This window comes from Girardinichthys multiradiatus, chromosome 1 (genome assembly GCF_021462225.1).
Source record: "Girardinichthys multiradiatus isolate DD_20200921_A chromosome 1, DD_fGirMul_XY1, whole genome shotgun sequence".
NCBI classification, from domain to species: Eukaryota; Metazoa; Chordata; class Actinopteri; order Cyprinodontiformes; family Goodeidae; genus Girardinichthys; species Girardinichthys multiradiatus.
Genome location: NC_061794.1, coordinates 22477480 through 22491540, shown reverse-complemented (window position 1 = coordinate 22491540; position 14061 = coordinate 22477480). Strand labels below are relative to the sequence as shown.

Below are 14061 nucleotides of genomic sequence, written 5' to 3'. Positions count from 1 at the left end.
TTCTATACCTGAAACAAGTTGATAGTTTCCATGGCTGTGAGGTCGGGATCATTGTCTGGCTAAGAAATCCAACCTCATTTTATCTTTAGATTCTTGAAGAATTTCCCTGTAAATGTTTCCATCTCATCTAACCAGACTGTATTTCACTGGCCTGTCCAAATGCTCTATAGCTTTTTCTTCAACAGTGGAGTTTTGTGCAGTGAACCTTCATAGAGACCATGGTGGTTGAGTTTATTACTTCTTGTTTCATGGAAAACCTGTACTTGCTCAGTAAAAGTCTTGAGATCTTTGTGAGTACTCCTTGGCTCTTGAACAATTTTTCTCATTGCTCTTTTGACTCCTCTGTCAGAAATCTTGTGAGGAGCACCTGGCTGTGGCTGATATATGGTGAAACTATGTCTGTAACCAATGTAATCAATATGTTTTTGCACCAATATGGTTGTGAAGTTCTCGAGAAAGCACTTCGCTTTTACCAATCATGAGATGTGTCTTGTGTGATACCTTGGTGATGAGAAACTCTTTTGTAAGTCAGCAGTTAGGAGTAAATTAAACAATATGAATTTGCATAGGGGGCAGGATATTTTTTCTATATACTGACGTATTTCAGATGATTTCTTGGCTTTCGATGCCAAGTTGTGTGATACTCATTTTCCTGCTGTATCCATTTATGCATCTGACCAGTGCATGGGGAAGGTTATCCTTTGAGCTTTTTAGAAAAAAGTCCAAAGGCATCACCACTTAGTAAATTAACTTCTAGCTATGTTAAAAACAATGCCTGATGGAAGACCTTTAAGTTGCAAAACGCTTTTTAATACAGCCCTTTTCTTTGTTTTTTTTGCAGTTTGAGCCAGCCTGCCTAATCACCCTATTGATTTTCACTCCTATCATCCACTAATGCAGACCTAGAGAAGAACTCATAAAACACAGTATGTCAAGCGGCTTATTGCTATTTTAACAGGGTCTGAGCTTACTCAGAAAAAACCTTAAATAATCCCTCATCATTTCAGTCTCCCAGCCCTCTGTCAAGTTAGGTTTACAGGCCAGATAGATATTTGTAGTTAGTATTTCTTGTCCTAATTTTAATTGGAAAATAAACCTCCAGTATTTCAATTTATTTGGTATACAAATGACAACAACAAACAAAACCAAAAAGAAAAAAGAACTGGCTGCTCAGTGGGAGATCTGCCATAATCACAGTCGCGCTGTAGGAAGTTTTATATGTATAGTTGAATATTTCAATTAAATAAGATGGATTGTGGGGAAATGCTGTTTTTAATGCCTTCATGTTTTTGTTTGCAGAGCTCTTAGGTGATGGCCTAAAGGTAGCAACTCAAATAGTGCATGTGCTGGGTGTGAGGGGTTGGAGATGTAGACCGTGAATTAATAAAAGGATAAAACCAGCACTTTCAATTTAAGTTCAGATAAAATAAACAACCCTAACAAACTAAAGGTGATATTCGATCAAAGACGATGGTATAGGATTTGCAATGCAGTATAAAATAAAAAATCCCACTGGATGTGAAAGGAAAAATAAACAATCCGATATTGTTTCTATGTGGCAGTAAATACTTCATTACTCACAGTAATGGTACAGAAAGTATATCCCCCTTAAATTAAAAGGTTACAAACTTTCAATTTTGGATTCATCTTGATTCAATAAATAATGGCATGGTGGGATCAGTGATGTGTGGATTTGTACCTTTGTTAGATTTAAATAGTTTTCCAACCCAGTTAAGATCAGATCATTATACATTAAAGAATTGACAAAACTTTTGATGGCATTTGGTTTTAGTTCATAATGTTAATGTTGTTTTGGCTATTTATTATTTTTAAACAACTGCCATGTTTTTTAAGCCACCACATCTGGGGAAGTACAGTAAATGTGTATTATTATAACTGTAAAAATAAAAACTATCGCAATATTTTCACTGATAATAGAAAACGTTGCTGGTCTGTGTCCACAACGTTTTCAAAGGGGTGGCCAGATGGGGACCACTTCCGATCTTTGGGTGGTACATCTAAACCAAAAGCCATTACAGGGGCTTTATTACGAGGTTGTCCCTTTTTTGATGAAATAACTATAATTTTGTCATAGTTTTCAATCAACAACTTTTTTAGGGATTAAAACATGACAAAAACTGAATAAAAACTTATTTAGAATGATGGTAAACACGACAAACATTATTAACATTGTTGTCAACAAATAAAAATGACACACCAATATAACTGTGGGAGATGAAAAGCAATCTGATCTAATTTTAGTCTTGCAGAAAGGAAGGGCAAGCTAAAAAACCAGCCAATGAGACTTGATCCTCTTTAACGGCAGGAAGTGGATGACGGTTTGTGTCCAGCACGAGGTGGAGGTCACATGTCTCCAGTAGAGATTCTCACTAAGGTCTGAAGAACCCATGGGAAAACAAATGCTGGCATTATGAAGAAAACAAAAAGCATGTGGATGACAATATTTCAGATTTCACAACAGAATTAAGAGATTTTCAATTTAAAGCAATAGCTTGCAGAAAAACAATAAACTTAAAGAAACATCAAGAAGCAGGCGTTTCTTATATCATACACTGAAAAAAAGGAAACTGGCATCTGTTGAATCTATGTAAACGCTTTTATTAACTTTAACAAGATTGTTTTATTTACTGAAAGAAAATTTAATTGCATTGTGTAGATAATACATAATATACATAGTTTGTGTTTTAACATGTTCAATTCATCTTGGGATAAAGTGAATCACTTTCGCGATATTGCTCTCCTAAAACGAGAAAGTTTAAAAGAAAATCCCGCCCAACGGTATCTGACTCCTTCACATCCCCAACGAAACAAGTGCACGGTGCAGCTCAGCTCGGTAAGTATGGAATCTATTTCAGTATTAACTAAGCAGCAATATTTAATATATTCTCGGATAGCAACATCGAAGACCAGTTTTTAAGGGATATATTCTTGTTGCGCTGTTTAATGGGCATGTCCAGCGTTTCAGCTGCCATTATTAAATGCGCCACTTCCTGTGCAAGCTAACTTTATGTTTCTAACTAGATGTTCCTAACTTGTTAAATCTAACAGACTAGGACATGAAGAGGCAGAATGAATGACTTTGTATAAATAATGTGCGCCATACTAGGTGCTGTTGCAACGGCTTTCGTAAAGCTATTGGCGTAGTTTTTCACCATGCTAATGCTGTCTGCTAAATTAGCATCTGCTCTCAAATATTTGATGTGTAGTTGACTAGCGTTGTTGGACAACCAGGAGCACATCTAATGTTTTTGGCCATTTTTTCCGACAGTACAGAGATTACTTAATGGGCCCATTAATGGAATGCTGCAAAGTACATTTTCGTTAGCTCATGTATTTAATGTTGGCTGCAGTCATACTAGTAAGGGGCGGGAAAAAGACGCTTTGTCCATCACCAAAGGCTCAGGCTTGAGAGCAGGTACCCTGTAAGCGGAGGGATACGTAGAATAATGTATATTTTTAGAGTAACATTTATTTTGAAATATATGCTATTAAAGTATTAACATTATCAAGGTGTCATTAGCTAATAAAATTAATGTTAAATGTAAGTAATCAAATTGTGTTAGAATAAAATGATTGAGTTGTATTGAAGTCAAATGACAAAAGTTAAATGATTCCAGAACTTAATTTATTCAAACACATTTCAATCATTTTGTAGCAACATAAAATACTTGTGTTTACTGAATATAACAACTTTGTGTTAAATGAACACAACAGTGTGGATTGCTGCCAAAGTAAAACCTTTGTGTGCAACCAATGTCCACTATTGAATTAAGTAAATCCAATGCATTTTTTTTTCAGTGTAGGTTACCTGGGTGTGCAGAATTTATTTGTTCACTTTAAATCCCTGAGCATATTAAGTCTTTTTGATTCAACGTGTCTGAACATTTAATCTGAATTATTTGGCAGCAACATAGTGATTCCAGAAAAAAAACTTTCTAAAAACATTTAATGGAAATTCAAACATGTATGAAGAACATTGTGTATTTTGTCTGTCATGTTGAATACATGCGTACGTTTCATTATTTTTTTTATTTTATCAAATAGAAAATTCAAATAAACTTGCTTTAAAAAGTGTTTGTGTTTCCTTGTATTGTAAAATATAACTTTATTTCCATTTATATCCAAGTAGGTTAAAAAACGATTTTCTCTAAAGGTGTATGAGCATTCCTCTATGACTATCGTTGACAAAAATGTGGTGAGATTTAGTCAAATGAAACTTATATGAGCATAGATGACAAAAAAATGCAACTAGAACCACATAACATTTTAGTCAAAACATAAAAAAAAAAATGAAGTATGTGCCGTAAAAATCAACAGTGGTCTGAGTGAGTGACGGACAATCAAAATAGGCATGAAAAATGGCATATGTTATATTGGTGGCCATTGCCCCCGAGGCCCCCCTTTGGCAGCGCCACTGCAAAAATGTGAAACTGTGAGAGGTTTCTAATGTAGTTTTTTACTTGGATAATATGAAGTATTTTTGTTAACTTTTTTCGATCTGTGGGTCTTTTTAGATATGTTTTTAACCTTAATGTCATGTGTCACACTGTGACAGCACAGCTGCTACACTAGCTGAGAAAAAATAATCTAAGGACAAAAATAAACCTGTTTCTTCCCTTTGCCAGCTGACTGACTTCTGCTTTGGGTTCCGGTTGGTGCAAACGTAGGCGGGGAGGGAGGGCTTAAATGCAGAGTAAAAAAGTTGTGTTTGCCTCGTCTGGATTGGGAGTTTTAAACTTCGCCTGCTTTTGAGGGAAATCATGACAACATCTAGTTCAAATTTGCTGCTCCAAGAAGTGTTAGGGGAAACTCTCATCTAGCAGCCCGTTTTCGCTGTTAAAATATGATGGCCAGCGGGAATCAGACAGAGTTGTATTTGTCTGAGCAGGTGGTGGTGTTGTGTACCTGCGCTCTGTCCTTCCTAGGCTCCTCTCTGATCATCCTCACACACATTATCTGGACGGACCTGAGGACCACCCCGCGGAGGTTGCTGGTTTTCCTCTCGGTGACTGACTGGCTGTCGGCCGTCTCCTACGCCTTCGGAGTCTGGAGTGTTTTCCGCACCGACTCGCCCGAATGCGTCGCTCAGGGAGCCATATCCACTTTCGCGAACACGAGCAGTTTCTTTTGGACCGTGTCCATCGCCGTGTACCTTTACGTGTTCATCGTCAGGTCGAGCCAAAGGGTTGCTGACAGCCTGGTACTGTTGTTCCACCTGGTCAGGTATGTAAATCGCTTTATAAATATGACTAGCTAGCTTTTAAAAAGTAGCTTCAAAGAGACACCGAGCGCAGCCCGAGGCATGTTGGGAAGTTTAGGGTAAGCTGTTAAACAGAAAAATATCACGAACCAACTGGGAAACTTCTACTTAAAATCTTCCTCCGTTTAAAAAAAAAAAAAGGAAAAGGGTTTTTATTTATTTTACTTTAGGACGGCGGAAACTAACTTTATCATCCTAAAGCGCAACAACTCCAGCGCGAAGCGAACGGTTTCCATGGAAACACTTAGAAAATAAGGCAAAATTTACCCCGGCTAATTTATTATTTATTTCAAGCTATGCTGCATTTTTATATTATTTTCAAGTAAAAAATTATTAATAGGTATCTACTTACAATACCTTGCAAAAGTATTTACACCCCTTGAACTTTTCCACATTTTGACACGTCACAACCGAAACGTCAGTGTACTTGCTTGTTTTGTTTTTGTGTGATAGACCAGCAGAAAGTGGTAAGTAATTGTAAATCTGAAGGAAAATTTTGGTTTTCTTTTTTTTTTTTTTTTTTTTACACCTAGAAATCTGAAACGTGTGGCATGTTTTTTTTTTTTTTCAGCCCCCCTAATGGTGCGTTCACACCGAACGCAGATTCTGCGATAGGAGCGGCCGATTTACATGCTATCCCTATGTAGAGGCGTGTTCAGGAGCGGAGTGGCGAAGGACGCGGTGCGGAAGGCGCGCCGAGCGAAGCGGGACCGGAGCGAGAGCGATGGACGAGTTGAAAAATCTGAACATTTTCCTAAATTCGCGTCGCGTCAACCAATCAGGGACTGGATGTGGCTATGACGTAGGGTGAAAGACCGCAGCGGAGAAGAAGCGGTTGCCAGTGAAGATGGAGGACCAGATCATAGTGGCGGTGTGCGGCAAGCCAGAGTTGTATGACTCAACTAATTACTTTTACCGAGACAAGTACAGAAAGGACCTGGCCTGGTTATGTTTAGGCACAAATATCTTATATTTAGGAGATGTGGACATTAGAAATCGGCTGTTTTTTTATTGAGCCGAGATTTATTTACTCACCGAAGACAGATGGACAGGCGTTCAGCAGCGGGGATACAGCGCCGGTAGTTGGTGTCCCGGAAGCCGATTAATCTCCCAACGCAGGACAGCAGATCTTCGAACTGGGTCCTGGTTAGACGGAAGTACCACTGAAATCGACCGTCATCCAGACGCAGCTCCTGGAGTAGGTGGTGGTAATCTCTGAACTGTTCACGTCCCTGAAGAATCTGGTGAACCCAGGGACGTCGACGGCGTTTTTCGGCTCTGCACAGGTAAAACACCGTAATTATCCATGAAATCCATGTCCGCCATGTTCAGTTGAAACCAGCAAGCAGCAGATAGAAGCTCCTCCTATTTGATGACGCGGCGAAGCGATGCCGTTTGTTGCCATTTGGCAACGCGGAGTTCACGCGGAATATGAAGCGAGCAACAGCACACAAATGACGCGAAATATTCACAGGCAGTACATTGTAAAACCACTGCTGCAAATACAGCTGCAAGGCCTTTGGGGTATGTCTCATCTAGCTTCCACAATTAGAAACAGACCTTTTTGCCTGTTATGCTTTATAAAATAAAATAAAATAAAAAGAAGCTAAAACACACGGAATAGAGGGCATCTGTGAACAACATTTTTTTATTCTTGCCGCAGATTCATATTAAGATTTAGGTCTGGACTTTAACTGGGCCATTCAACATCACAAATATACTTTGATCTGAACTTTTAGTTGTATCTCTGACTGTATAGTGTCGTCCTACTGGAAGGAGAACCTCTGCAAAGCCTCATGTCCCTTGCAGCTCCTAACAAGTTTTTCTTGTTTGTTGACTTGTTGTGTGAAGCAGCCAATAAGACGACAGGGTCTGTTCAGGGTCTCCGTAGTGATGGAGCTCAACCTGTTCAGCCTAATTTTGTTCAGAGTCACGTGAGAGGCGGGTTGTACTCCTGGATAGTTCCCTAGCCTCTTTTTTTTTTGTTCCTCTTCAAAATACACTGATATGAAAAAGATACACAGTGCTTTGGAAATAAAAATATTTTTGTTGAGTTAAGATTAAATCTATGTTTTAGCTGAAGTATAAGATTCATAGGAGCTTTGTTTCTACTAGTTTATCCCTACCATTTCTTCAGGCAAGGACAAATCACAAAGATATATTCTGACTTTACATTTTCATTTTTATCACACATTGAGGTTTTGTTAGACAGCAGGTGAATCATCATAATCATCTTAGTACAAAATTATATCTCTATTTTCTTGAAAGGAAAAAATGATTCAAATGGACAAAAGGCACCAATGAGACACAGGAATCTGTGCAAAAACCTAGGCGGGTTATTCAGATTCAGCTACCAAAGAAAGTGTTACTTTTAGATACATAGAGTATTTTTTTATTACTCGTCTGTAATGCAAAGCAACAGCTTTATTTAAAAGTTTACAGAACTGATGAGAAAATATGTTTTGCGTCAACTGGACTTCAGTCACTATACCTTGCTTCATCTCATGCTGAATATTTTACCCTCTGCATTTGTCTTCTGCACATTAGCAGGCTGTGATTTTTGAGGAGATAAGGAGGGAATTGATTTTCTGAGTACGCCTCCTTGCATATGGAGGAGTCCTAATTGTGTTTGTGCAATGCTTAATAATGCAAGGATCCATATAACGCATAGAAACATAACTATAAGCCTTTAGCATTTTGGCATTTATAACAATCTGCCTTTATTTTATTGTGGAATAATATTCAAATAAAGTATCTTTTCAATTTAGTGTTTTAAGAGAAGAGCTGTTGCTTGAGGTGAAGATGGTGAATGCTGTTTTTCAGAAAGTATAAATAATTTTGTGGTTTTATAATACAAAACTAAACTAGCAGCACTGTCTGCAGTTTGCTCAGTAACACAGATCAATCTTAGTAGGAAAGAAATGATCTTTCACTTGGTGTCACGTATCTTGGCTGTATATTTGGATCTTGTACCCACCATGGATGATCATAAGAGAAAGGAATGAACTTTGAGGTAACTAACACTGGATCTTGCTTTGGTTTTCTAGCTGGGGTGTTCCTCTGATCATCACTGTCACCGCTGTGTGTCTCAACAAGATCGGCTATGATGCATCAGAGGTGTCTGTGGGCTGGTGCTGGGTCAGGATACACGCTCCGGATCGGGTCCTGTGGATGCTGCTGACTGGAAAGATCTGGGAGTTCCTGGCCTACCTCACTCTCCCTGTGCTCTACATCTTGATCAAGAGGCATATCCACAAAGCAGTGAGGGGACCATCTATCTGCTATCCCATACACGTTTTTCTGTTTAAACTGAGCTAAATTTCATTTGACTAATTTCTGAAACTGAGGTAGAGGGGTCCATCATGAATAAATTAGATCTACTGTCTTTCAGCAATTATTATGATGAGAGGTACACTATTAATTGATCTACCATCATTTTTCTTAGACCACAGAATCTGATTTAAGAATTTAAAAAACAAATATATGAAAAAAGAAAATTGTAAAAAAAAGGGATTCATCCATCCATGCATCCGTCAATTCTTCTGGATCCAACCAGATCCGACCATTCGTCTGTCAGTCAACCCGTCTATCCAACCGTCCGTCCATGCGGCCATTCGTCTGTCAATCTTATTTTCATACATCCATACATCTGTTTGTCATGTATCCTTTCATCCAAAACTCCATTCCTGAATCTGACAGCCACGCATTTCTGCATCCAACAATCCGTTCATGCACCAGTCTATTCTTCTATCTGTTAGATCATCCCTCCTTGTAGTCTGTTATGTTCCGATTTAAAACCTGTGAAACAATTCCTTATGAGCTTTTGTATTTATAATTGAACAATTCAAACCATTATTAAAGAACATTGGAAATTTGACTAAGTAGGGAATTTTGACTTTAAAAATGTGTAGGAATCCTGATTAAAGGAGAAACATTGATAACAAAGTAAATTTGTAATTTTAGTTGTAATTAAAACATGTCAAACCGGTCTGAACAGATATTTAAGTGACCATGACTCACTTCTTCTGACTGATGGACAGAACTATTGGCTCTACTAAGGCATGAGCAGGGACCCTCCAATGTCCGACTTTAAACGGCAACCTGTCAGAAAATCTTCGTCTTGGAACCAGTTCTATAAAAGCGGACCATGTATGAGACATTGTGAATATTACAAACTTTATGTCTCAATGATGCAGAAAAAAAGACGTTCATGTATTTACCATTTTTCAGCCACTTTGTTTTTTCCTCCTCATAATCAGGTGTTGTGTCTATTCTTTGCTTTGCTTTTTAAATAAATAACTACCTTTTTTTTTTACTGTAAAAAGATCACTATGGTTATATCGGGTTTTATCATTTCAGATTTGTAGCAGTTGTTTTAGTTTATGAAATCTGAATTAATGCTGTAATCCTGATCTTTTAAAATCATATTTGCCTCAGTTCTGCTGCTGTGTCCTGAAAAATGATCCGTAGCTTCTGCTGGTACGTTGCATTGTTTTGTATTTCCTGTGCTTGTGTAAGTCATCCCTTGTCCGTGTCCTCTGTTTGGAGCAGCACATGGCCCTGTCAGAGTACCGTCCCATCTTGGCCAACAGGCCGCCGTCGCAGTCTTTCTCGTCCATGGCAGATGTGAAGCTAACTCTCATCCCCATTATTTTCATCGTCCTGCGCATTTGGAGCACGGTGCGCTTCATCCTGCTGCTGGCTGACTCTCCAGTCAGACAGAACCCGGTGTTGGTCACACTACACGTGAGTTTAAAATGTGAAAATGGCTGCTTTTAGTGGAGATGAGTTGTGTTCATGTTCAGTCATTTTCATTTATCGTCTGCTGTGTTTGACAAATGACACGTCAGCGTGGGAGTATCTGTGTGCCACCATTAGTTGATGAGCTGTTGAATTTGTGAGTGTAATAGAGGATGTGGTTAAAGCTGTGGTTCTGTATAAACCAGCTTTGTGATTAAAGAAGTGTCCAATCCTAACCCGTTCTTCAGAACTAACAGAAGACATGTAGCGAAGAAGAGAAGTGTGCACAGACTCATCAAGAGCATGAATATTATACTATTTGTGGGATTGTAATGAATTCCCTTGAACAGATACAGAGAGGGATCTTTCACCAAAAAACTAGGGTGAAATGAGCAATGATTTAAAAAATGGAAAAAACTAGTGCATAAGTGTGAATTTGGTGTGGATTTTCGGTAATCAATATAGGTTGAACAATACATGCTTAAACACATACTAAGACTCGATCAGATGACCCTCAGTAATTTGTAGAGAAACAGTTTTTGCACTTTTTGTAGCCATCAAAAAGGTTCTTTGACCACTCTTCTTATCAGAACTGGCTCAATTCATTTAAACTGGCATTGACTCGTCTTTTACAATTCACAAATGTTCAGTAGGATACAGGTTGGAGTCATTCCTGAACCCTAATGTCAGCCTGCTTCAACCTTTCCTACACCAGTTTTGATGTGTGTTTAGGACGACTGTCATGGTTGAATACGCAGTTGCCTGAATGCATTCTTATTGCAGTCCTTTGCTATAATACTGTACACAGTAATGATATTGTGTACAATCATACTTCAATAATAATATATTTGCAAATAAATTGGGCAGCCCTACTGCTCCTCGGCATGATGTAACCACCACCACTATGCTTGACAGTTGTTTGTTTTTAGATTTGAAAATTTTACATCAACTCCTCCAACCATATTTCTTATCATTGTGTCTAAAGAGCCCAGTCTTTGTCTCCTCCGATCACAAAGCAGTTCTTCAGGAACCATTTGGCTTGGTCATGTGGATAAAAATTTTCTTTATGACTGGTACTCTCTCAGTCCATGCTGACGTTAATGTGGCTTCACTGTGGATAACGACACTACAATAAGCTTGAGATTTTGAGGCTTCTGGGTTTTCCTTGTCCATTCTAACCAATTGCCTTTCATGTGAGGGTGACAGCTTGGGTCAGATGGATGAAACTTGGACACATTTAGGTGTTTTTAACTGAGCATTGATTCAAAGCATGCATCAACACTGGTTTTGCAAAGCACAGAGCAGGCTAATATCACGCTTCTGGAATGGCCTTTAACTGAGCCATGTTTAAAATTTGTGGAGCTATGGGTTCTGTGGCAGGACATCATCACATTTCAAAGCTGTAAAAAGAATGGCCAAATGCATCATTAAAAGCCAAGAAGTAATTTAGTGAATGTAAACACCTCTGTCACTTTACTTGTTTGGCTTTTTTAAGCACTATATTGTTACATTTTACCATTGTTAGGCAAGAAAAAACCTAAATGTCTGGTTATTTTCTATGTCCCATCAGGGTATCGGCAACACTTCGCAGGGAGCTGCCAACTGTGTGATGTTTGTTTTGTTTACTCAACCCATCCGCTCTCGCCTATGCACTGCGCTCTGTTGCTGCTGCTCTAAATGTCGAGCAGAGGCGCAGCGTTCAGACGGTACCCCACAGAGGCACCAGGCGAGACAGGACTCGTCCACTCAGAGAGAAGAAGAAGAAGACACCAGTCGAGTGCAGACAGACAGATGACGCCTCGCTCTGTAATGAGTGAATTTGGACTGGATAGCTGTGGTGAAGGAAGCAGTGGAGGTTTCTATCGTGCAGGAAGCCTCATTAAGCATGAGTTGGAGATGCTGCAGTTGCATCGTCTTTGTTACATTTCTTGCACTTTCGGTGTTGGGTTGATATTACCTGAAGTTCACTGATACTTACTTAAGCAGCGTTTCACCTATAGTTCCTCTGCTGTTTCTTGGTTCTGTTACACCAAATTAAGGACAGTTGACTGTAGCACCTCTATTTATCATGTACTGTTACTAGGTTACCACTGTGAAGTTGAGCAGCTGGTTGTGCTTAGAGAAGAGAAGAAAAATGTAATCGCTGACTTTGTGTCCTGAATAAAATGTAAACCTTGTCCTTTAACATGAGCTTCCATCTTCACGCTGTTAATGTTGCCTCATAGAAGGTTTTGACACATTACTGCAGATGTGGTTTGTTTGAATTCAGCTGAACCTTTCAGAAGGAAATATTGTTTCCTCTTTTTAAAAGTTCTTATTCCAGTCCTGCAGCAGGATCTTTGGTACTGAATTTCCATGGTGGTTTAATCTGTGTTTGATTACATGTTTCTGCAACTAGAAAAATCATGCTGGGATGTAAAATGTAACATGTCTGCTTGTGGGTTTGGTCGTTTTTTAGCACTGATTAACTGAACTGAATAAAAATATGCCTCATGATAACGTGATATCAGCAGATGTTGCACCATGTCTTAGTTTACCAACTCACTGTAAGTATTTGGAAACTCAGAAGAACACTTCATAGACTTTTAAATGTACTGTGTTTTCTAACTTGTTTGGATCGAAGTTGCTAAATATTTTACTGGTTTCACTGGTTTTTCTTCTGGCTTTCCTTTTTTTTTTCCTCAGTGAGATAAATCAGGTATTTTCTCTGGACAATTTAATATCCACAGTCCTTTTCTTCTTTGCTTTGCACAGTGTTATTTTCAGTTGCCTTATAGAAAAACTAAGACTTTCCTTAAAGTGGGGAATGAACCTCTAGATCTAGATGAGTTTCTAGATCTTGTCTGTGTGGGTTTTTGCTTTGCATAGTTTTACAAAACTGTTCACACTATTGAGTGTGATACTTGTCTTACTGTACTTCTATTGTCATAAATTTCTGCTGTTTCTCACCATATATTTTTTTAATTGTACACTATAATTAAAAAAATTAACTATTTACTAGAGCTGCACAATATATATCTCAATTGTCATCAGTGTCAATGTGTGAAATATCTCGATGTGTGTAAGACCACCTGGATGCAGTATTTGGTAGGCTATGATGGTGTATTTCAAGGGCTTTGCTTTAAACTCTGCTTTCCAATAATATATTTGGACACTTGGATGGGGAGGGGTGCTGGTACCTATCTCCAGTGGTCATTGGATGAGACACAGGGTACATCATGGACTGGTCACCTGTCCATCACAGTTAATTTATTTGGGCAATTTAGACAGGCCAGTTAATCTAACCGTCATCTTTCTTGATGTGGGAGGAAACGGAGAACCTGGATAGAACCCACGAATGCACGAGGAGAGCATGCACACTGTGCAGAAGGCACTGGACCTTATATCTGCAGTGCTAACAACTGCACCTGGGCAGCCCCATATTTAGAAACATGTTTCAAGCTTTAATTCTTGCTTAACAAGTATTTTGTAGCAGATTCCTCTTCATCTTTTACCCTCCCTGTGTTGCTACAGACATACTTCTTCCACTTGATGTTAAGAATAGTATGATTCTCTCTCAAAAAGAGACACTTTAAATTTTCAGTGCCTTTCATGTGTTTTGGTATGCCCGGTCAGATGTTTCAAAAGCCTTAAGATTAAAGCTTTTAGAATAAAAAACCCTTTAATTTGAGTACATTTTCAAGGGGCTAAATAAAACACAATAAGAAAGAATCACCATTGATACACTTTCTGAACATGTAATGGTTTTTCCATACATTCACCTGAAGCAATTATTTTTAGGTTGATCTGTGAGTGTCCTAAGGAAACAGTGACTTCTGGTTTTATTGGGGGTTATCAAGATGATGTGAGACAGAAAGAGAGAACATGACATTCAAGTGAGACAGGTGTTTTTTATCTTGATGTGCTGTCCTGTTCTCTAAACAGGTTGAACAAAGTAGCAGAAATACCAGCAAGTGCATTTTAAAATAATTATTAATCAAACTTTTAAATAAATAAATAATCAAATAAATATTCTGTGTTTTTCTCATTTTCTTAGTGTA

At 38.5% G+C, this 14061-nt stretch overlaps 1 protein-coding gene across 1 annotated transcript; it reads left to right on the top strand.

Annotated features, from left to right (window-relative positions):
• The first annotated feature begins 3869 nt into the window (after positions 1-3869).
• gpr157 (G protein-coupled receptor 157) lies at positions 3870-13023 on the top strand. The gene is made up of 4 exons (XM_047378283.1): positions 3870-5244; positions 8329-8542; positions 9833-10027; positions 11592-13023. The coding sequence occupies exons 1-4, from the start codon at positions 4865-4867 to the stop codon at positions 11814-11816; spliced, it is 1014 nt and encodes a 337-aa protein (XP_047234239.1). The 5' UTR covers positions 3870-4864; the 3' UTR covers positions 11817-13023.
• Positions 13024-14061: the final 1038 nt, after the last annotated feature.